This window comes from Onychomys torridus, chromosome 8 (assembly GCF_903995425.1).
Source record: "Onychomys torridus chromosome 8, mOncTor1.1, whole genome shotgun sequence".
NCBI classification, from domain to species: domain Eukaryota; kingdom Metazoa; phylum Chordata; class Mammalia; order Rodentia; family Cricetidae; genus Onychomys; species Onychomys torridus.
Genome location: NC_050450.1, coordinates 66,227,765 through 66,241,923, shown reverse-complemented (window position 1 = coordinate 66,241,923; position 14,159 = coordinate 66,227,765). Strand labels below are relative to the sequence as shown.

At 52.9% G+C, this 14,159-nt stretch overlaps 1 protein-coding gene across 1 annotated transcript in view; it reads right to left on the bottom strand.

Annotated features, from left to right (window-relative positions):
• Positions 1-13,213, bottom strand: part of Sez6 (seizure related 6 homolog) — a 42,100-nt gene extending 28,887 nt beyond the window's left edge. The window contains exon 1 of the mRNA XM_036195258.1: positions 12,963-13,213. Coding sequence (XP_036051151.1) covers positions 12,963-13,017 — 55 coding nt within the window. The 5' untranslated portion in view covers positions 13,018-13,213. The remainder of the gene's footprint in view (positions 1-12,962) is intronic.
• Positions 13,214-14,159: the final 946 nt, after the last annotated feature.

The window sequence follows — 14,159 nt, the reverse complement described above, 5'->3', positions numbered from 1 at the left end:
AGCACCGGCTGCTCTTCCAGAGGTCCTGAGTTCAATTCCCAGCAACCACATGGTGGCTCACAGCCATCTGTAATGAGATCTGGTGCCCTCTTCTGGCCTGCAGGCATACATGCAGGTAGGACACTGTATACATAATAGATAAATAAACCTTAAAAAAAAAAAAAAGATTGGAAGCTGGAGAGCTGAGGACTCAGCTTGGTCAAGGAAGACGACAAAGGGCCCAGGGACTTCTTTAGGACTTTCGAGAAGCCCACCGGAGGGCTGGGCCTATCACCCCTCAGTTCTCTAATGGCATTTGCTTCCCAGCTGTGACCAATATTCTGTGGGTTGTTGGGTGCTTTTTTTAAAAAAAAGATTTATTTATCATATTTTATACATATAAGCATTTTGTCTTATGCATGTATAAGCACCACCCACCTGCCTGGTGTTCTCAGAGTCCAGAAGAGGGCATCAAATCCCTAGTCATGGAGTTACAGATGGTTGTGAGCCACCATGTGGGTGCTGGAATATGAACCTGAGTCCTCTGTAAAAGCAGCAAGTGCTCTTAACCACTGAGCCATCCCTCCAGCCCAGGTTGTTGGGTGCTCAATGGGCAATTCTGAGGACTGGAGCAGAGGCAATTTAAGAAGATCTTGACTTTATGGAAAGAACATTTGGCCTCCTGAGATCACATCCAAGTTGGGGCTGGGCATGTGTGTGTTTCGCGGGACACCTGCTCCACTTTTCCTTCCTTCCTTCCTCACTGCCCAGTCAGCAGCGGAGGGCAGAGCACCCTGGGGACAGTCCTGGAGCAGCTGCCCAGCCATGGGGCCAGGGTAGGACACTCACATTTACCAAGCATTGCTGTGAACCAGTCACAAACCTCCCCAAGAGCTATCTTCCCTTCAGAACTGTGCTTCGAATCGATATTTTACATTTTTCATGGGAAGAGCTTGAGGCTGAGAAGTGTTGTGGACCATCCTGGCTCTTTAGAAGGGAAAATGGCCACCAGGATCTGTCTCACAGCCTGGGATCGAGGGTGCTACTGCATTGGGTGCTGCTTTGTAGTGTGTCTGTGTCTTTGTGTGTGTGTCTGTGTTTGTGTGTGTATGGATCTGCATATGTCTCAGTATGTCTGTGTGTGTATGTATCTGTGCCTATGTCTGTGTGTGTGTGTGTAAGTCCAAATACATGCATGGGCCACTAGTCATTGCCATTTTCCCTTGCTTATGACTATCACAGCCTAGAACCTTAAGCCCAGAAAGACCCTAGGACCCAGCAGAAGGGGATAATGTTCCCCACAATGGCTTCTGTGGCCCCTTTTTTAACTGTCCTCCTTGGACCCTAACCTGACCTTTTCCGGAGCTGTTTGTCTTGACAGCTCCCCAGACTCTGAGGAGGTGGGGGGAGGAGGGGACACTGCTCTGGGCTGCAGTCAGGCTAGCCCTTTTCACTCCACTGTCCCTTCCCTCCTGTGAGGCTGTGATCAGGGGCCCAGGGTGGAAGGAGCTCCCTGCTAACTGCCACATTTTCCACTTTCCAATTTAAAATCTAATACGGTCTCGCCACTGCAGAGCTAGGGGCTGGAGAGGTGATTAATGAGGCCTCTGCTACAGCGTCACCTGCTGCGTTCTACACCTTCCCCTGTGGCCTTGTGTTCTCCCCTCCTGTCTGCCTGCTGGCCCTGGGGACCTGGGGGCCAGAGCCCTGCCTGCCCACTAGTGATGCCTGGGGCCAAGGCCTTAGAGCCCTGCCCTGAGAAGTAGGGACCGTAGAACTGGTCCCTGCCCTTGGGACAGGATGGAAACAGTGGAAGGAGCCCCATCTTGTTACCCTTGCCAGTCTATTCTACTGTTCCTCACCTTGACGGGGCTGTAGCAAACAAAGGCGCTGAGGCTTCCTTTCCTCATGTGGGGTTTCTACCCATCAGTTCCTCTGTCCATCTGCTACCCCAAGTCCCTTCTTCTGTTTAGGATCTTAGGAGACAGGGGGGCTATCTGCTGGTCCTAAGGCAGAGGTATAGAGCAGAAGGGCAGAAGAGCATGGCCTGAGCTGGGTGCTCAGGAGCCCTCCTCCTCCATTACCAAACCATCAGCAGCAAAGGACCATATTTCTCCACGTGGCAAACCTTGGAAATGTCATTGGGACAAGAAGTCTGCAGAGACAGGAACTATATTCTCCCTGGAGCCAGGAGCTGGACCAGCTCAGCCAGTCCAGCAACAAAGCTAGGGAACAGGGGATGATGACCAAGAGAGGGACCTTCTGCCCTCTCCACACAAGCCATGAATAGTCCCTTAGAGCCAGAAGCCCAGCAGAGGTGACAGGGCTGGGGAGCAGCTACCTGCCTGGGCCCCAGACCAGCATCTCTAGGCTGCTGCCTCTCCTAGCTTCCAGCCCAGTGATCAAAAGCCGCCTCCTTCGAGGCCAATCCCAGCACTTTTGGCCACTTCTGGGAAGGGTCATTAGCAGGTGTACTCCCAAGAGTCCGAGAGCTTTGGCTCCTGTGAAGGGACTTATTTTGTGCCTGAGGGCCACTCACCTCCTTAACTCTGCCGTCTTTGCTCCCTGATGCTTTCTGTCTGCTGCATCTAGGGAAATACAGACTCAGAAAATGCAATCAAGGAAGAAAGGGTCCCTGGTTCTCAATGCTGAGCTGGACTCCAGCTACTACTTTGTCTGAAGGTCACTATGGTGTCTACTCTTAGCCGTGGAGGCCTTCTCGGAGCCCTGGCTCCCATGTGGCTGTACTTCTACCACCGATGGGCTATATGACTTTGGGCTTGGCCTACCCTCTCTGGGCCTGTCTGGTTTTTTTGTTTGTTTCGTTTTTTGGTTTTTTGTTGTTGTTGTTGTTTGTTTGTTTGTTTGTTTGTTTGTTTTTCTAGATTCTTGATTTCTTAAGAAGTCTTTAGGTGGGAGAGGCAGTTACAGCTTTTCTGTTATTGGTGCCCAACTCTAGGAGCTGATAGAGCCTCCTGGTGGGCAGAGTGGGGGATTATACCCTGTTACTGGCCACTTTCCTTCTGTATGCTCTGGAGCCCATCTCCTTATATCTATCTCTTGGCCACTGTTTGCTGAGCATTGGAAAGTTAGGCTAAGTGTGCACATCTGTGAGAGTGTCTGTGTGTGCACGCTCATGTTATGTGTATGCATGTGTGAGCATGCATGTGTATGTGTAAATGACAAAGCATGTGGTGTATAAGTGAGTGGGTGCACATGTATCTGTGTGTGGGCCTGTGGCATGTTTGTGCTCATGTGTGCATGCATGAGGCGGGGGACTCAGGCGGGGCTGGAGGACCATTACAGCCCCACAGTTTCTGAGCACCTGCTGTGCTCTGGCTCTGGATCACTGCTCATTTGCACTATCTGATAACTGCCCCCAATCCTACAGGTGAGGAAGCCCAGACAGAGAGCCAACCTGTGGCAGGGTGGTATGGCAGGGAGGCAGGCCCAGGACTCTGAGATCAGGACCCAGGACAGATGCAGAAACAAAAGGCCTTTGGGAGCAGAGACAGGCTGTGCCCAGAGACGGGCCTCCTCTGAGGGAGCAAGGGCTGTCTCCCTTTTTGGTCCATTGGCTCAGCTCCTGGAACCACTTTGCTCTGTGCTCTCCCAGCTGAGACTAGTTTCTGGGGTCAGTGGGAGCAGATGGGGGTGAGTGCCTGTTTCTGCTGGGTTTGGAGATAATGATTTGATGGTGGCCTTTGGGCCTTAGTTTGGGCCTGACACCCCGCTAGGAAGTGCAAGGACCATATCAGAGGCCCCTGGATGGGTAGCTTCATTGGGCATGTCTCCTTTCTCTCTGCTTCTTGACCCTTCAGCACCCCCTCCATCCTCCCCAGCTTCTGGGGGGGGGGGCTGCCAGGAGCTCTCCCCTATTTCCAAACAACCTAGGGAAGAGTTATTTGGAAGGGAGAGCTAAGCCCTGTCTTTGGGGACTTGGTGAGGTGGGGGTGGGGAGCAGAAGGAGAGAAGCCTAGGGTCTTCTTCCAGCAGGTACCACTTGCCACCCACCACCCGTGGACTTGGCCACCCAGTGAGGCAGCGAGGCAGGGTGGGGGGTGGAGAGGGCGGGGAGCAGGGTGCTTTGCTTCTGTGTTTTTGTGCGACTGAGGGAAGAGGCCTCAACTTCTGAGCACCCCAGTCTGTGAGGCTCCCCAGGCTTGCCCTGTCCCTCACCTTCCACAAAAATTTTCAGCAGGGAAGGGAGGATTCCCCCAGTTTCCTTGAGGGGCTCAGTGGAGCCTGAGATGGGGGGAGAGAATGGAGTAGGAGAAGGGGGAGACAACAGCCCAAGATGAGGTGTGATCTACCTATTCCATAGGCCCCTCCCTGCCCCAGAATGCAGAGTCAGGAGGGCACTGACACCAAGAACAGATGGACAAGCCAGGCAAGCATGCACAGTCAAGGCTACTTTCCTCCACAGAATCTTAGGGTTGCTGGCTGCTCACCTCCCCACCCCTCACACCCATTCTCTTTCCTCAACCTTGTTTTGACCTCCAAGGACTCTGCTGAGCTGTGTGGATGGATACCTCTGATAGAGAGAGCTAAACTTCCTCCCTGCCTCTTCCTGTTTCTGTTGCTTGAAGCCCAGGGCAGGGAAGGCCCAGGGAGTGCCAGAGTCAGGAATGAGGCTACAGGTACATCAGGGCTCAGAATCAGGACCAGCCAGCAGTCAGGGCCTCATGAGCACTGCCTTGACCTGAGTAACAAGCTGTCTTAGCCTGGGCTATGGACAGAGATGGACAGGAGAAAGGTGACTAGACAGCAGGGTAGAACAGGGCTCTACTACAGGATGGGTATTGAGTGGGCAGTGCAGGAGGAAGCAGAAAGGAATCTGGGTAAATAAATGTGCCAGTGAGCTGACTTTTGCATGCCTTATCGGATACCTCTTCACACTTTTCCATGGAGATATCAGGGGTACTTCGATTCTCAAAATGGGACTTTCCTCCAGTCTTTTTAGCCGGCCACAGAATAGGGTGTCTTGATAGGAGAGGGACTGCCAGCTGTTGGACCAGATGTTTCAAATCACCAGCACATCTCCTGGCTGGATATAAATAATATCTATGACAACACTGGCAGAGCTGTGTGCCAGGTGAAGACCCTTAAAAGGTCCATGAACCCGGGCTCTCTGTCTGGATGTCAGTCTCATCTTGCTGGAAGACCTTGTTGGGCTAATGCTTACCCCTGACTCACTAGCCCAGCCCTGACCTGGGCTTCCTGGGTCATCAGGATGTCACCCCTCCAGTGACTGCCTGACAAAGAGTCTCCTGTCTTGGTGCCCTGTATCTCTCTGGCCATTGGAGGCCTGGCTCCTCCAATAGGGATTCTAATCTCTTCCCAGTCCCTAATCTCTGATTTCCTTTGATGCTGTCTACCAAAGAGGTGGGATAGAATCTGATTCCATGAATTAATTCCCACTGGCACAGGGAGGTGACATGATTTATCCAAGGTCACCTAGACAGCCAGAGCCAGCACAAGGTTTAAACTTGGGTGCTGGCTCTCTGATTAGCTCTGTGTTGTTGGAATTTTTCCTGAGACACAGTGTGGCTCTCCACACTGCCTGATTCTCCCGCTCCCCAGGCACTGGGGACTCTCTAGGCACCTGCTGGCTTGTGGGACCCTGGCCAGACACTCAGCAGGTGGCTGCTGGAGGGACAAAGAGGCTGGTGATGGCTGCAGAGCTGAGAGGGAGGAGGGAGCAGGAAGAGCTGAGGGGGCAGTGTGGCTGGATCTGAGCTGAGAATGGGACAGAAGGAAGAAAACAGCATGTAGCTAAGACGTAGGGGTGCTCGGTGCTTTGGGGGCTTTCTACTGAGCCTCCCTAAATTCTGACCTCTCTGACTGATGGGATGGAGAGGCTTGATTGTAAAGAGAAGAGCGTTTGGGGAGGGGATAAAATGGGTGAAGGGGCCTCTGAAGGACTTGATGAGGTTACTACCAGGGTATGACAATTCTGGTTAAGCCCTTGAGGATGCACTTTGAGATGGAGACCCACAACTTGGATTATGCAATGTATTTAGTTGGGTGACAAGCAAGTGGGACCCTGTACCATATCCACCTGTTGAAAGTTACAGGGACACACAGACCCAGCAAAGATGGGGAAGGTTTTTTTGTTTTTGTCGTTGTTGCTTTGGTTTATTTGTTTGTTTGTTTGTTTTTTGAGACAGAGTTTTGCTGTGTAGCTTTGGAGCCTGTCCTGGAACTTGCTCTGTAGACCAGACTGGCCTCAAACTCAGAGATCCGCCTGCCTCTACTGGGATTAAAGGTGTGCGCCACCACTACATGTTGAAATGGTAAAATTTTTTTTTCTTTCCCCCTAAGACAGGGTTTCTCCATGTAGTTTTGGTGCCTGTCCTGGATATCGCTCTGTAGCCCAGGCTGGCCTCAGACTCACAGAGATCCTCTTGGCTCTGCCTCCCGAGTGCTGGGATTAAAGGCGTGCACCACCACCGCCTGGTGAGATGGGAAAGTTTGGATGAAGGGCTTCCATCATGGCCTGGCCTGGAGACCCCAGAGACTTTCTGGGCCTTCACAGAATACAATGGTGATTTCCTGTTACGAGTGAGACAGTGAGATACAGAAGGATCCTCGTCACGAGTCGTCCATCCTTCTCAAGTCCAGGGTAGTTGGATCGGGAGGTGCCATTTGTCCTATCTAGCTCATTCAACTAATACCAGAGGAGAAAACAACGACAAAGTCTCTGGTCTACTTAGAGAGGTAGCAAGAGCCGATTTTAGTTATCAAGGCTGTCACTTTTCCCTAAACCAGGTTCCTTAAGGTCAGGGCTTGTGCTATAGTCTGGCTTTTAATAGGTGCTTGTTTTTGTAGGGATTGTTGAATGGGTGAATGGGTGAATGAACAGAGTTCTTGATGGGTAGTATTTGCTGGGTGATCAGGAAAGGGGAGGCGGGAAAATGGAGACAGACAGAAGGACAGAATGACAGTCTGAAGGCAGGGCCAATTAAGACATCCTCACTGCCTCTCTTCCCCTCCCTCCCATGCTTCCTCAGTCCTTGCTCATCTCCTGGCAGAGTCCCTTGTTCCTGTCGGTCTCAGCCAGGACCTCCCACCTCACCCCTTCTCTTCCTGCCAGACACCCTGCCAGCAAGACTGCATGCAGGCTCTGCAGCCGGAGCCTGGGATTGTTGTTGGAGACATGGCAGGTTTGTTTGCTCCCAAGCCCTCCAAGAAATCTCAACAATCAATGGCCAACAACACTCAGCCTGCAGCTGCAGCATCGATCTTTTCCCCCAAGGGCTGGCGGCCGGACGGCAGGTAGGTAGTTACCGCAGGTAGGTAGTTGGAAGGAAGCTGGGGAAAGGCTTTGGCCTTCTGTCTGGGGACTGGGCCTCAGTAGAGGCTGATGGGATGGGGTAACCCAAGATGCCAAGGCAGGTGAGACCAGTTCTGTCATTTACCAAGGCCCCCAAAGGGCAGGAGTTACTATGACCTTTGAGCTGAGATGTTTCGGTCTTTTGTATTAAGGATAGAGTATGATAAAATGTCTGTTAACCTGCTACAGTAAAGACTGAGAATAGACATCACCAGGAAAGCAACTGCCAAGGCCAGAAATGTGTCAGGAGAAAGTTATGGACTATTTATGATTGAGTCTGTCAGACAGTGTGAGCTTGAACTTGGTCTACGAAAGGCAAGGAATAGCTTTTATTTCATGGAAATGATATGAGGGGCAATGAGCGCGTGTATATAAAGCACATAGGGAGCCTGACATGTAGTTGGTCCTAACAAACATTTGCTATTATTGTTGCCACTGATATTATTTGAATCGTGACGTTCCTGGTTCCTAGTTGCCTATACTGCCACTCTTCTCTAGGCTAGAAGAGACAGAGTCCTGGCTGATGCAACACCTTGCAAAATGGGCAGGCACTTTGGGGTATCCTTTCTGTTCACTAGCGAGGCAGCCCAGGGTAAGTGACTTGATCTCTCCCAAACTCAGTTTTCCCATCTGTAAAGTGGGGATAGCAACCTCTTACTCTGAACATTAAATAGATGAGGAGTAGAAAAGGCTTGCTCGGTGAAGCCTGGGCCCCTGTGGGTGAGGGTGTTGTCTGAGCCAGTCCTCACACCCCCAACCATGTTTGTGCATTGAGCAAACGAATAATGGACTGAATGGTTGGATGGCTGTACCCCAACACCTGTTATGTTTTTTTGTTTGTTTGTTTGTTTTTTAGGAGCTGAGAAAGGTTCATGGACCTGCATTGCTATGTGGATTAATCGTAGGCTTCCGAGACTCCATTCAAGGGCATATCTGATCTCAGAGCTCCATATTGGTCTCTCCAGGCTATGTAATGGTTTCTGAAGCTTGAACGGATGAGTACACTCAGGAGCCCCAGTCCTTAAGTTCATATGAGGCTTCCCTCTCAGCCAGTTCTGAACAGTAGGAGGGCGGGGCTTTGAAAGGCCAGGCCCTGCGTTTTCCTGTGCTGATTTATACCCTCACAATTCCTGCAGATTTCTTAACATGTATTTAATGTGTGCCATGTACGAGGCCCCGAGCCACTGGGGACACGAGCAGCGGTGGCACTAAGGGATGACTGAGAAAAAGCTTTACCGCATGAAGAATGGCCATCAGGCCCCGCCCCCCAACCACCTAAGGCTGATGGCATGACAGCTTAATTTGTAGAAGGGAAAAAAACTAAGTAAAGGCTGTAATTTACAGGCAGAATAATTGGCCAACTGTTAGGGAAGGGGGAAAAAAAACCTCAACACAAAATCTATGTAAAAATAGTGTGTTTGCTATGCTGACCCAGCTTCAAGACGCAGTCCTGGCAGCTAGGGGCCTGTCATCTCATTCCAACCAGAAAGCTGACCCCTAAGCTCCTCCTAAGTAGGAATTCTAGAGCTGCCCGAGATATACGGGGTGAGCAGACTTCCTCTTTTCTGGGTTGTTGCTACTGGAAGGGACGTCAAGCAACCAGCAAAGGCTTCTGATCCAACCATCTGGGGACCAGACGGGGCAGCAAACAGACAGTGGGAGCATGGACAAGTCCTCAGACCCAGGCTGGAAGACACACACACCATAGAGCAGATGCCTCATGCTGGTTACCGAAGTGCCAGTCAAGCAGGCTGGCAGAGGAGGAGAAAAGCAAATCAGGTTGAAGGAATATGAAGAGCCCAAAAGCTGTTGAGTCTGAAAGACTCATTTGGAGATTCCTTTGACCTGGGTGAATTAGTCATCTTTCCGGTATGATGTTGCTTCCTGTTGAAACTGGCCTTGGAGACCTCCTGGCACCTGCCTTCTACCTCCTGGCTGTGGACCAGGGCTGGCAGCTTTTCCTTTTCTAGGTAACTCTTATTTATAGAGTTTACCCTCGCATAGGTGAAAAAGCTGGCTTGGCAACTGTCAATTTCATATAACCATACCCTGAAGGCTCCAGAGAGTGGAGGTCTAGTGAAGCCAAGGACATGGTAGGCTGGGCTCTTCCCCATCTGGGCTGAGAGGCTCCTTTACTGAAGTTACCCCTGTCTATTGCCCCCTTTTCTCTCAGGGGAGGCTGGGGGTAGAATAATGAACCCTGAAAGCTCTGCCCAAGTGGGGGTGCAGGATTCCTAAGCTGAGCCCCACCTAGAAGATGGACTTGCCTGTTGCTAGGAGAGGTGGAGACAGGAAGGGCTGGAGAAGTCTGGAGGGCCTGGGACTGGATGAGAGAGAGGAGGAGGTAGCCTTTCTGTCTGCCCCCTCTGTTTAGGCAGACACGTGGGGGGCATGGAAGCTCGGTTTCTAATTAAGCCCAGCCCCATTGTCTTCTTGCTCCCCATTAGTGCCCCACAGCATCCCCAAGGCATTTTAAGCTGCCACCCTGCTGAGGAGGCTGGGATGGCCGCCAGGGCCTGCCAAGCTTGATTCACTTAGGCCCGTGAGGGGCAAAAAGCCAACTCTGAGCTATGCTCCTCTCAGAGCGGTCTCCTCAGAAACCCAGCAGGGGTTCCCTGCCTGCAGTGTCTACCTCTGGGCCTCCCAGTGGAAGCCAAGCTATCTCCCACAGGCCCTTGTCCCCAGGAAAAGCCCTCATCCTAAAGTGCCAGGTTAGACAACAGGAAGCAGGAATGCTTCCCAAGCAGCCCCCAGACTCAGCAAAATGCTGTCAGAAGCCAGCACCAGAGTTCCACCTCCACGAGAGCAGCAATTAGCATTTTAGGTTAAGTCAGTCCTAGGCTGTTAGCCCTTGCATCAGTGGGGATCCTGGAAGCCAAATCCTTCCTTTTTTTTTTTTTTCTCCCACACACTATCCCTGAGTTTCTGGAAGAATAAGCAACTGAGGTTTGCTATTTCTGGTCCCCCCCCCACCCCATCTTTCTACCACACTCTCAAGAGAGCTTAGAGAGATGAAACCCCGGGTCCAAGGTCACATAACTATGGAAGGCAGCTTCTATACCTGGAGACCTAATCCCACCCCAATCTTGGCTGCTTTTACCTTCACAGTCTCCCCAGGCCACATTCACACACGCAGAGTTTAATTAACTTTATTGATATTCAGAAATTAAGAGAATGACTAAAGGTAATTGCTCATTAAAAATCATTAAACTGACACAGCAGGCCTAGGCAGGCCTAGCTCCTGCCGAACTGTCTTCTCCCCCACTGTGGTAAGACATCCCTGGCACTTCCTATGGGTTGGGAGGACACCCCGTAGTCGGTAATGCCTGTCATATCTGGAACCAATTACATCTAAGAGGCTGCAAAAGAAATAGGGAATTGAGCCCATGGGGTGGGGGCACCACCCATCTATCTTCTTGGTTTTCAGGGCCTCTGCCTCCCCTGGACTACTGAAGGTTGAAGGTTCAGACTGTGACTAACTGCATCCTGTGGTCTGAGTCCCCCGGTTGAGTGAAGCTCTGAGGTCTCCCGGGTTGCCAGGCTGCAGGGATGCATCCTCTGGCTGAAAGACTTGCGGAATAAGGCCTTTACTCTTCACATCTCTCCTTTATTAAAGTCTCCAGGAACCCAAGATAGTCAAGTTGAGCTAGCTCCCAAATGAGAGGGCTCAGAACCCTAATGAGTAACCTTCCTCTATGTCATAGAGGTAGGGGCCTCCTGGCCACCCAGTTCTGGGTTCAGGCTCTCTCACCTGTCAGGCTTGCCACTGATTCCAAATCATCTTTGTCTACCTATGAAACCCACCAGAAAGGCAATCCCATAGCACCAGAGAATCTAATGAATCACAGAAGGACACTGGCTGGGAACACAGACTTCTGGCCAGAGTGGGTAAATTCCTCCCAAGAACCTCCAGACCTCTAGTCTAGGCTGGACTGTCAGCCATACCAGCTTTCTTCCTGGAGACCTGTGGTCTTTTTCCAACCTGCAAGGAGCTGACTGGCAGGGACTAGATCTGCACACTAGTGGCTGAACTGATGAATTGTCACCCAATACTCAGAGCTCCTGGGACCTGCAGAATCCAGACCACACTCATACCCTCAGACAAGGACTCCATTGCCAGGGAACCAACACAGACTCTGTGCCCCAGAGAAGGAACTAGGATGTGACCAGACCCCATACGGGTCCTGAATACAGAGAGATATCCTTAGATTGTTGGCCCAGGAGATGGATTTCTCTTCATCCCTTCTCATCCCTGGAGTGGGGCTTGTGGAATTCTTCCACCTCCTAGCAATGTGAACATATGATCACAAGTTTCCCTAGCCTTAGGAGGAGCCAGTGTGGGCAGCCAGATGGGCTGGATAAAGACCTGTTCTGCTTGTGGGTAGACCTAAAGGTTCAAAGACATGCTCCAGCGCCCCCAGGGCAGGAGAACAGCTGCTTGGTGCCAGCTCAACCCAAAACAGCCCTAGCCAGGCTGATCTGACCTCCAAACTGTTGACCTAGGAAGATGGAGCCGGAAGGTTAGACATTCCCCTTCCTCCCTCCTCCACAGCAGACGCTAGGACCCATAACCATATGGTGAGGGACTTGGAGTCCCAAGTCCAAGTGCGGTTTCGCGGACCCCACCAAGCGGCCGGTAAAAGCAGAGAAGGACCTGAGCAATAGTCGACTCTGAGACCGCTTGCCTCAGATTAGATTAGCATCTTTTCTGCTTCCCATTCATCTTTCCTCCAAACTCCCTTGCTGCCTACTCCAAGGCCAAGCTTTTCTTGACCGAGACCAATGAAGTTGGGACTTGACTCGGAGTCCGAGGCTGGGGCAAACGGTGAGCTCCGCCAACTAGTCTGCCGCTCTGGGGTCGATAGGACCCTGCAGGAAGGCAGACTCAGAGGGAGGCAGCACTCCGGGCATGTGCATGTGTGCATGTGTATGTGCAATAAAAGGATTTCGGGGAGGACAGCCAGTCCCAGGACCTCAGTCGCTGCAGCCCAGCAGAGAGCGAGGGGATGTACAGCAGTCTCCTAGGATCCCCGAATGTCTCCTCACAATTGTGCAATAGGTTCCAATTCTGACATGACAGTGCCAAGGCGAAGAGAGGTGAGAGATGTCCCAATCCCGGGTCCCGCCACCACCATACCCAGTTCCTCTGCAGTGAGGATGCGAGGGGCCCCAGACTCAGCGGCAAAGTCGAGCGAAGTTTGGAGAGCGGCAAGGGAAGCAGAACGGCGGGCCGTGGACAGTCCGGACTCCGCACCCGCACGGCGATCTCCCGGACCCCCCACCCTCGCAACGCGCCCTGGCGCCCCTAGACGCCTGGAGTGGAGCGAGGTAGCGCGCGGGTGAGCGTGTGTGTGTGGGGAGGGGGTGGCGTGATGAATTGCAGCAGAGAAATCCCATTAGATCCGGGGAGATGATTAAAGGCGAGGTCTCGGCCGGGAGCGAATGGCGGGAGCCGAGGCAGCTTCCCGCCGGTGGAGCCCGCGCCCCGCCCGGCTGGGTCGGCGCCGGGGACAGCGCAGCCGGCGGGACGTGGTGCTTGGGAGGGACAACAAGACGCGCGGAGCCAGGCGCTGGGATGGTCCTGCTTCCCTACCCCTGGGAGTCCGCGCCCGCCCCCGTCCTGTGGCCGGACGCCGGGGTCCCTTACCGTGAGCCAGGAGCGCCAACAGCGAGGGCAGGAGCAGCAGGGCTGCTGGGCGCATGGTGCTGCTTGCGGCCGCGCCCCGGGTCGGGGCCGCGGCGCGGGGACTGGGGACTCGGAGAGGCGTGGGCGCGGGGGGAGCAGAGTCGGTCCCCGGGAGAGCAGCGGGGCCGCCGCCGCCGCCGCCGCCAGCGCCTGGCAGAATCAGCACCACGGCCAGCGCCTGGCGTCGGCGCCGGGGATCGCCGCGCTGGGCTGGGGGCGGGGGCGCGGGAGGAGCGGCTTACCGTAAAGTCTCAAGCAAAGGCGCAGAAGACCCGGAGGCAAGAGCACAGGCTTCCGAGCCACGCCAGCCCTGGAGAAAGGACTGCCCGGCTGATGTGGCACATAGCCCCTGCCTTCCCGAGCTGCCCACGTCCAGCGAAGCTTGCCACCCTCTCCCAAGTTAGCATCCTCCCAAGGTGTTAGGTCCTAATCGGATTCTCCATGAAAGAGAACAACCCCCTACCCACCGTTTTCCACCCCATCCTGGTACCTGAAGGCTCCGAGGGTAACCAGGGAAGATGCACACCAGTGAGGCAGCTGGTGAGGCCCGCCTGCCCTTGTGGCAGCTCCATCCTGGGCCGATAATGAAGACGGCTTTTGAGTGTACAAAGGACAATAAATTATTACTTTGCGCTCAATAAATGCCAGGGCTCCAGGCAGCTGCATCAGCAGCAAACTGTGCTCACAGAAAAGCTTAATTATCCTGATATTATAGTTAAAAGCCAGTGGCACTTGTGTCCTGGGGAGACATTCTCCACTTGGTAGGAGACAACCTGGGTCAGGCTGTGGGGTGCTGAAGGTACCCTGGTCCCCATGCAGTCTTGGATTTCCAGACCCTGCTACCTCTATCCCCTCTGTGGGACCAGAATAGCCACAGTGACAGATCTTTTATGCCAGTACCAGCTCAGATCTTGGAACTGATGGAGAAATGGGGTAAACATGAGTATCAGGGGTCTTCATGGCTGTTTTAGTTTTACATTTTCATTTAATTGCTTTTTTGCCCCAATGCTAGGAACCAGGGCCTCCCATATGATCTCATACTCGATAAAAAGGTGCTCTACCCCTGAGCCACCTAGCCTGCTGTAAAGAATCCCAGGCAGCAGGTGGCATGTGGGATTACCTGGGGAAGATGCTGGGAGAGGAGTTTTGGACACTTGT